This window comes from Parasteatoda tepidariorum, chromosome 6 (assembly GCF_982258835.1).
Source record: "Parasteatoda tepidariorum strain Cologne lab strain chromosome 6, Ptep-v5.0, whole genome shotgun sequence".
Classification (NCBI taxonomy): domain Eukaryota; kingdom Metazoa; phylum Arthropoda; class Arachnida; order Araneae; family Theridiidae; genus Parasteatoda; species Parasteatoda tepidariorum.
In genome coordinates, this window is record NC_141760.1 from 52,377,900 (window position 1) to 52,387,983 (window position 10,084).

General features: G+C 27.5%; 2 protein-coding genes across 4 annotated transcripts in view; one reads left to right on the top strand and one right to left on the bottom strand.

Moving 5' to 3' along the window:
• LOC107437780 (zinc finger CCHC domain-containing protein 8) overlaps positions 1 to 5,958 on the bottom strand; it is a 36,470-nt gene extending 30,512 nt beyond the window's left edge. The window contains exon 1 of one of the 3 annotated variants that reach the window (XM_043048931.3): positions 5,820 to 5,958. The gene's annotated coding sequence lies outside the window, so the exon portion shown is untranslated. Of the gene's footprint in view, positions 1 to 5,446 lie in introns of all 3 variants that reach the window. The other 2 variants (XM_071178672.2, XM_043048932.3) reach the window with 2 other exon arrangements.
• Positions 5,959 to 6,280: 322 nt separating this feature from the next.
• On the top strand, positions 6,281 to 8,152 carry rdx (BTB/POZ and MATH domain-containing protein rdx). Its single transcript, XM_016049884.5, has one exon. The coding sequence runs from the start codon at positions 6,512 to 6,514 to the stop codon at positions 7,640 to 7,642; it is 1,131 nt and encodes a 376-aa protein (XP_015905370.1). The 5' UTR covers positions 6,281 to 6,511; the 3' UTR covers positions 7,643 to 8,152.
• Positions 8,153 to 10,084: the final 1,932 nt, after the last annotated feature.

Here is a 10,084-nt window from a genome sequence, read left to right on the forward strand (position 1 = left end):
GCAAACTAAGTTTACTTAATATCATTTGCAAATATTAAGAAGTACAAATTCTTGACTTGCTCCTTAAAATAAAGTTTTATTTTAATCGTAGTTGAAGAAGTACGGATATAGTTAAGGGAGGTATGCGACATTCGGAAAAAAAAAAGTCGTGTGATAGAGATAGTTATCGTTCTAGTTCATCGCTTTTAATTTATGATCTAGTTTATCGCTTTCAACAGTTATAGCTATTTTAAATAAGTATTTAATATGAAACTTTATTTATCCAAAAAACAAATCGAAAAACCCGTTCGAAATTTGATTAAAAACAATAGATTCCTAACTAAAGTAATAAAATTTGTTATATAATATCATTGAGTTAATCGTATATTATTGTAGATATATTTACCAAAATATTTCTTTGTTAATTTATATAATTTTTTCCCGCGCAAATCCATGTCGGGCAAATCTGTGGCTAAAATTATGTGCGAAACAGGCAATTCATGTTTCTTTCTCCTTTCTATTTTTTTCTCTTAAATAAATATTATTTTTTTAAATTTATTAATTGTTAACTTCTTTAAATTATCCAGTATAATAAATATTTCCTTGCTCACATCCATTTTCGGGCCCATCCTTGGTAACTAACAAATCAAACGCACTACAACACTGCAGTAAGAACGCACTTTAATACAAAACCCCTCTATTTAAGCTTTTAGCTCAATTTCAGCTTTTGGTTTCATATTTTGTAATGTGGCTATCTTTTTCGAAAATATTTTAAATCATTCTTTAAAAATTTCACGTTCATGTAATAAGTTCATTTGAATTCGCAGCTCGCTTTATAGAATTCGTTTCATGTTTTATTCTGTTTCTTCTTTATACTTAATTTTCTGATTTCGCTTGATATTTTTACTTATTGTGTTCCATTACATTTGTAATTTTTTTGTAAAATTTTTTTGAGTGCTTCTCAAACTATTGCATTGATATATTTTACTTTGGCTATATTGATACAATAATAGAAAGTGCTACTTTTTTGCTGATATAATCGTGTAAGCTGATGAAGAGATTATATCTTTTATTTTCCGGATATTTTTAGAAATTTTTTTCCTCTTTTCGGAATTTTTTTTCCCGTTTCTTGCAGTTTTATTTTTTATTATTATTTTTCTTCCCCCCTTTTTTATTGTTCTGTAATTTTTCCCAAGTGTTTTCTACATTTTGAACTTATTTACTTATTTTATGAGTTCTATTTACTTGCAGCTTATGCGCAATAAATAAAACTTATTATTTTTCGTAATTTTCTTCGTGTTTTTTTTTGTTTTTATTTATTATGATATATATATATATATATATATATATATATATATCAAAATGCTTTTAAAATGCCATATAACATTTACTAAGTTTTACAATTTTATCGAAAATAAATACCGTGATTTCTATAAAATTTTGCGATTATGCATCAGAATAGCTATCTTTTTTCAGGTCCACCTTTGCTTGGTCGCTTTTTTTTTTCCTTTCCTAAGAAACTCGAAGTGAGGGGCAAAAGCATTTAACCCTACAACTCTTCATAAATTTATGATAACTTATGAAAATTTGGTTTTAATTCAAAACTGTCATACAAATTACATTAAAACAGCTTTAAAAAAATAGATAATGTCAGATAAAAATTCAAAGATTCTGTAATCTTGGAGAATCAAAAATAATTTATTAATTTATTTAAATTTCCTTTTTAAAGGAGATTTAAAAAAAAAAAAAAGAAAAAAAAAGCCCAGAAAGCAACGCGAAAAATGCTTTTGGTTGCTTAGCAACGAGAAGCACTATCTTTTCCCATCTTGTCATTCATTCAGTTTCTTTATGGTTGTTATAAATTATTTCCCCTTCTATGGCGAGGTAATTTGGCATATTTTTAAACCATCGCCAGATATATAAATCCTTATTGCCACCTAATTTACAACCCATTTTTTTCGAAATTTTGTCTACCCCCCCTATTTTGAAGGTCAGGAATCCAAATATGTAAAAAAAAATACATGTTTATTCAGAGAAAGTACGTTTTTGTGTCTGATTTCGTAACTTAATTAATAGTTAGCACTAATTAATTAGCATATTTGAGGTCACCCCCGGGAACCATTAAGATTGACACTTAGATCGTGAAAATCCGATCATTAGAACAAAAGTTATTCAGGGTGATATCTTTTTTTTTTTTGCGGACTGTACATGTTTGTTCAGGGGTGGCAATGAGCTAGACTGTTTGAGTTGGTCTTTCCTTTTCAATGATATTTTTTCCCCCAGTTTCCTGTAGGCCATTACTTGGAAGGACAAGGCAAAGTAAGAAATTCTATATTGTGATGTATCCTATGTTAGATATTGCAATATAACCTGCGTTCATAAATTATTTCTTTTGAATCAAAAACTACACAATCAGAAATCTTAAATCAATCTAAAATAAATAAAAGAAACAAATCTATAACAAAAATTAGTAAAAAAATGCTTTAAAAATATCTATAACATCTCTTAATCTTTTTAACTAAAATATTAAAGATAGATTGACTTAAGACTGAATTCCAAAAATAAAAAAAGCCTAAGCTTTGCTTTAATTTTTTCTTAAAAATAACAATGACTAAAAATTTAATAGTTTAAAAAATAATAAACTACATCAAAATATTTTACTTACATGTATTATAAGAAATCTTTTAAAAATGAATAAACAAAGTAATTGTATATTTAAGTTCTAAACAAAGTTCTTAATTATTTGGGGGAGAAAACGCAATTTTAGTCATAATTAGTCATTTAACAAAGAGCTGAATTCTTAAAAAAAAAATTATAATAATAATTACAGCAAAATCGTTTTTTATTTTTTTGTTAATAAAAACAGCTAAAGATGTATAGCATTAAAAAAATTTTTAAAAAAGATTAAAAATACAGATAAAAGAAATAAAAAAATAAATTTTTCTTAAATTAAGAAAAAACTATAAGAATACCTAACACTAATAAATATTAAATAAAATTGAAAGAAATAACATTAAAGAATAAATATTAAAAGAAATGGGTACTTTTCCGTTAGCCGGGAGCAAATGTCGCCAATTGGGAACCAAACGTGAGAAAAATGACAAAACAATCAATGGAATAAAAGTCAAAAACTTTCAACTATAAACAAATATAATTTAATTGTAAGCAAAACAAGTTCAACTATAAAGAAATAGTAATGAATTGTAAACAAAACAGTTTTACCCCAAAAGAATGCTTATAATAATTGGTTTTTCCAGAATATGGTGAAATCTTTCAAAATTTTTGAGACTTGACCTTTCTCGTGAAAAAAAGAGACTGCATCTTCTTCGGTTCCCAAATTTTCATCATTTTTTAAAACAAAAATTAAGATGGAAGCAAGAAAGAAAAACACGCTTTTTTTAATGACTTCAGAGAATAGAGCACATGGACCCAAACTAACATTCCCCTTAGAGTTGTACGAAATTTGTTGGAATTCTACATTATCTGGCGATTTTTCGCTTACACCCGGCTGACGGAAAAGTACCAAGATTTGTTTCTCAAAAGATGAAAAAAAAAATTTCAAATAATAAAGTTTGATTGAAAATGTTGAATAACAAAAAAATAAATACATGCTGCGTTTTGAATTTTCAAAAATAATAATACTGCTAACTAAAAAACTAAGAGTTTTCTTATATATATATATATTTCATAACAAATTGAGATCAGACAAGAAAATGTACAGTGAATGCAATGTTAAAGAAAATGCTGATCACAAAATACCAAAAATACCTCTAAAAATAATTAAAGAAGAAATATTGCTGAATTTTGGCAAAATAATGCACACGAATTGCAAAGTTACAGAAGTCCCTTAGAAAATAATCCTCAATAAAAGTAAAATTTTGATTTAAAAAAAAGATGCAAAAAGTTTACATTCTACGCTTATTAACACACAAAACCACAACTTCTTCAAGTCGCTCCGCGTCATTTAATATCACAAAACAAACAAAATCAACAAAGCTAAACGAAAACAATAGCATCTTCGTAGCTAGATGAAATGAAAATTGTCTTCGCCAGTGGAGTAATAATATTAGTATAGGCAAGGGTCTTCGAATGTGAATTTCCATAGATTGGCGGCGGAAGTCAGTGTTACGATGCTTCACTGGAAACGAAAATCTCTATGTAGACATAATGATGTAAACATTAAATCGATATTTCACGATGTATTAATATATTGCCCAGTCATTCTTCAAAGTCACCAATATTCAGCTATTAATAAATTGTTTTGGCATGGTATCGATATGGAAATTTTCTTATTGCATTATAATCGAGAGTTTTTTCTTCTGATGAATAAGATTTACAAAAATGTTGGGGATATTTTTCGTATCATGATCTGTTGCTCGAACAACAATCGCTAAGGTGCCAAACCCCATAGCAGAATTGCAGCGACACGGCGACATTGTCGCAGAACGTTACGGAATTCTTGCAGTAAGATTTTTCTTTTGAAAAGTAAAAAGCTATCTTTTCTACAGAAATTTACATGTATTATTTGAATCATGCATTTAGATAATCACTTTTTGACACGCTCAATTTATGCCGATTGTATCATAAATCGATGTTATGTTTCGATTGTATTTTCGGCAGTAATTCATATTGATTTTAACGTCGATTTAAAATATCCCGAGATTTAAACAATATGGAAAATTCGAGTGTTGCATTTGAGTATTTACATTATAAGGTAATAATTCAATCAAATTTTTGGCAGTTATTGCTATTAAATTCTCCATAGTTTTTAAATCCGATATTTTTTATACTATATTATTTATTACAACAACCTAATTTTAAAATGAAACACTCATTTGAGGAGACCGATTTGCGTGATTTTGCCGTCTGTCTTTTATTCGGCAATTACTACTTACTGATTTCTTGATTTTTAATTATTATTTTTATTGTGATGATTATTTACAGAATGTGAAGAATAAATAATTTGTGCATTCCTCCCACCAAAACAATGCGAGAATATCACTCATAATATCAGAATAAAAAATTATTACATGCTAAATAAAAAAAAATTTCAATAAAAAGTTTTTTTTCAATAAACACAACGATTTTGTTATTTAAAATTACTAACATATTTGTTATAATTAAAAGTATCTTGCAGAAAGATGTTAGTGCTAGAGAGCTTTGTTGCAAATAGCTCGAAAAAATTCTGCTGCAGGGGTGCAAAATAGATTTTATACTTTTTGTTAAAAAAAAATTAAAAAAACATGTAAATGTTTGTCCAGGGGTGGCTACGAGTTATATTTATAGAGTTGATCACTTTCTGAGAATTTTTTTTTAGTTTGCCAGAAGTTTCCAAGACTTGGCAATTGATCTACCACAGATCATGATACGGAAATCTCTCCTAAATATTTCATATGCACTTGATAAAAAACTGAAGCGTGCAAGGAAAATAAGGGCCATAACTACTTTAAATTTATGCTATACTTACAACCATTAGGTTTTTGAAAAATTCTATAACGAAATATTTTTTTTTTATCACAAGGGTTTTTTGCCAGTAGTGCCTAATATAGTTTTGCCTAATATTTTATGCCGGAGAATTTCAAAGCTCAGTATCTTGTAAAGATACTTTAATAGATAATTATTGCTTCTCTTATCTATAACATATTATATATCTATAACATATTATAAGCATCACTAAATATAATAAAAGACACCAAACTTTCAGTATTAGTAGTGAAACAGTTTCGCAATTAAATAAACATCTATAAAAATTATCAAAAGTTTAAAACAAAGCACGGCATTTCATATCAATATATTTCGACATTTTAGCAGAAATTCATAAAATATGTTCACAAAATTACTTCTTTTCTGTAAAAACAGAAGAGCTGTTAAAGTAATAAGTAGTTTTATAGAAAATTACAAGTCTTTAATTCTCAAAATGTAAATATAAAATCAAATATAAATACAGAAACCACAAAGATATTGCCAGATTTTTAGTTTATGTTTCAGTTAAAAATGTGATTTTACTTTGCAAAGTGGAGTTTCACTAAAAGTACTGTTCATACTATCTGTGATTCCTATTGGAGTAAACAATAAGAGTGAAAGGGATTGCTTATTTATGATTGGTTCCTCATTTTCAAAAATTTTGCTGTTCTTGGAAGTTTTTTTCTTTCTGAATTTATTGGTTATTTCGCTATATTTTAAGTTTAGAAAGTGATTTACAAAGATAAAATGTTAAAGAAGAATCTACATTTAGCAATCAAAAACTAAATAAAAAATAAATTAGTCCGCTCTGAATGTTTCGCCCAATGGTGTCATTGACATTATAACCTCGAGTATCCGCGTTTCCTCATTTGTTGTTTCTGGAACAAGGAATTTCGGTTAAGTAAGTACTACTACTGCAACTTTAGAAAGGAACAGATGTGTTTTGTTTGACCCTGATTTTGATGTTTGCCCTCTTTTGATCGAAAAAGTTCTTTGTCCACCAAATCTAAGTATTTTTATCAAAAATATTTATTATATCGTTGAATCAATTGCATGAGCGACTGCCACAATGGCGTTGACTCGTGTACCATCGCCACCTCCTACACCACAATCTGAAGCAACGCAATCAGTTGCTGAAAGTTGGTGCTATACCCAAGTAAAGGTAATAAAATTTTCGTTTATGTGGACAATTAATAATTTTAGCTATAGTAGAGAAGAAATGGGAGAAGTCCTGAAAAGTTCAACATTCTCTGCTGGTAATAATGATAAGCTTAAATGGTGCCTTCGGGTTAACCCCAAAGGCCTTGATGAAGAAAGCAAAGATTATCTTTCTTTGTACTTACTTCTAGTCTCTTGTAATAAAACGGAAGTAAGAGCGAAATTTAAATTTTCCATTCTAAATGCAAGGAAAGAAGAAACAAAGGCCATGGAAAGTCAACGAGCATACAGGTTTGTACAAGGTAAAGATTGGGGGTTCAAAAAATTCATTCGTAGAGATTTTCTTTTAGATGAAGCTAATGGACTCCTGCCCGATGACAAATTAACTTTATACTGTGAAGTAAGTGTGGTTGCTGATTCAATAAATATATCTGGTCAAAACAGTGCTATTCAATTCAAAGTTCCTGAGTGTCATCTTTCAGATGATTTTGGCCAGTTATTCGAAGGCTCAAAATTTAGCGATGTTATCTTGAGTGTGAACGGACGAGAATTTGCCGCTCATAAAGCAATTTTGGCTGCCCGCTCCCCTGTATTTTGTGCTATGTTTGAGCATGAAATGGAAGAAAAGAAACAAAACAGAGTTGAAATAACTGATATGGATCATGAAGTGTTGAGAGAGATGTTACATTATATATATACTGGTAAAGTTAACAATATTGAAAATATGGCTGAAGATTTGCTTGCTGCTGCTGACAAATATGCTCTAGATAGACTAAAAGTAATGTGTGAGGAACATATCTGTTCAAATCTTAATATTAACACTGCTGCTGAAGTTTTAATTTTAGCAGACATGCATAGCGCTGATCAACTAAAAGCACATGTAATAGATTTCTTGAATTTGCATGCAACAGAAATCATGGAAACTCAAGGTTGGAAGACTATGTTGACTACGAACCCCCATCTTGTAGCAGATGCCTTTAGAGCTCTTGCTACTCAGCAAATTCCACAAATAGGACCTCCACGTAAACGTATTAAACCTTAAGTCGAACTGTAATTTAAGCTATTCTACTTTTCCTCCTGCGTACAAATTATTCACTTATGCTCTTTTGATCGTAGAACTGTTCTGTTTGGTAGATATGTTTTTGTATAATAAGAAACTATTTTTATTATGTGATCTATATACTGCCTGATTCATCTTATATTGGCTTTTGTTAATATATATATACAAAAAAAAAGCTATGCATTATGGATTTTCCTATTTGTTGTAATGAACTTGTGAGCACTATGAAACTGAACGTAACTGGTAGTTGTATCTGTGTATAATATGTGAATTCTTATGTATATCATATCTATATATTTAAAGTTCATATTGTATCATGTATTCAAAAGAGATGAAATTTGATTATCAAAAAAATAATATCAGTTATTTGCTGGTGAAATAAAAGTTCATAAAAATGGGTTATGTATCTAAAATTCAAAATCTCTATTTTTTAAAGCTCTGAGTCAACTTGAATGAACATAAAGGCTTAAAATTTCATTGAAGAAAGAAAAATCTGTCAGAATTATCTTAAATGATCTCTTTGTAAAACAATACTAGTTCTGTAAATACTATTTTTTAATATTTAATTAGTTTTTATAATTATTTTAAAATATTTAGCATACTCTGTAAAAGAAATAGTTATTAAACATGAGAAGATAAATAAAAATGTGCAAATTACTGCAAAATTTTTGTTTTTATCTGAAATTTTTTTTTTATTTATATATAATAAAAAAAATTATTTTAATTTAATAGTTTAAGGAGAAAAAAAATGTTTTAATTTATAACAGGATTTTACAAATTCACTCATGTATAATGATATGTTTGCTGTGCAACATGCTTGATTTAAAAATGTATTGTTATAATTTGTAGGAATAATTATGCATGTAATAAAATTGAAAATAAGTATTGCATTTATGATTTTAAAAAATGAATTTGCATATTGAAATTCCTGTCAATGTTTGTACTGTTACTAAGCTGAACAAAAGTTCTTTTAATGTTTATTTTTTTACTAATTGGACCATAATTAATGAAGGTTATTATTTTTAGTTTTATTTATTTTGTTAATAAGAAGTATTTAAATTTCCCAAGTTTTATATATGGCATTAACTAGGATAGTAAAGTTTATGTTTTATTCGGTATTAAATTATGATTGACCGTAAAAAATAAGCTTTTTTGAGTAAAAAAAAAAAATTTCGTTACTTTTTTTTTCAAATCTTAAAAAAAATTTGTAATTACTTTTTAATTGATAAAAAATTTAAAGTAATTTACGACTTAAAATTTAGCTAATTTCTTTAAACTTGCACTCAACCAAGATGTTGATTATTTAAATAATATGTTTAATTTAAGAATATCTTAAAACAAATATACATACTTAAACAACTTTTGTCAAATATTTTTAATTCATTCATATAGATATTTTAACTTCACCTTTGATTAATATAGTTTTGAAATATCTTTTATCGGTAAAAGATTTCAATTTAATGTTCTACTATTTTACATTGTGCACTTCTTTTTTAAAAAAAATAAGAAAAGAATGGACAATGAATTAAAACTTTTATGAAAAAGGAAATGTTTGTATCTATGGGGAATGTTAAATGATTATAATTGATACTCTGTGAGTAACATAACATATTCTCCCTTGTCCCGTATCTTTCCAATTTTATAATAATAAAGCTTAAGGTTGCTGCTCCTTGTCGCATGCAGCATCTTTAAAGCTTCAATTGCTGTTATTGGTTTTTTCCGCATTTATAGATTAGTTTTAAATTTAAGTTACGTGCTAATAATTTATTTATTAAATTTCTGTTGCACAGTGCATTGAAAATATTACTGACAAAATTGTTCCTACAGTAATTTGCCTGGAACGCAAGTCAAAATCTTGTTATTTTTATGATTTGAAGTAATTGTATTAAAAATTTTATTTTGTTGAAATTTTAAGTTCGACACATACATCAAAAGTTGATGTAAGTTTCATCTGCGTTTATGTACAATTAACATTATTGGGTGTTACGTTTTAAGTTTTGTGTTTGACATTGCACTGCATGTGTTTACCTACCTGTAGTTGGGATTTGTTAATTTATTAGTAATCAAAATAAATATTTTTATATTTGTTGTTTTTCTATATCATATTTGTGTTTTCAGTATTTTCTTCCCACCTTATATTTGTTCAAAGCATTTGACCTTACCTCTGATATTGCACTGCATATTTTGTTTAGAGCTTTTGAAAACTCTTGTTTTTGCATGTTGTGATTATTGTTTTCTGACCTACAAATTAAAAGTTTATGTACTTGCTCTGTTGATTTATTTTTTTTTTTTTTCGAAATTAATACTTGTGATTAATTTTTCCTATAAGTTTATATTTTTCTATTTAGGAATAATTGTTTACATTGAATTTGATACATTACTCTGTTTATTTGGTTGTTTGTATGCACTTAATTAAATTTTTTT

Bases quoted from the DNA above. Each gene is read 5' to 3' on its own strand.
- rdx (XM_016049884.5), top strand. From the start codon at position 6,512: ATGGCGTTGACTCGTGTACCATCGCCACCTCCTACACCACAATCTGAA.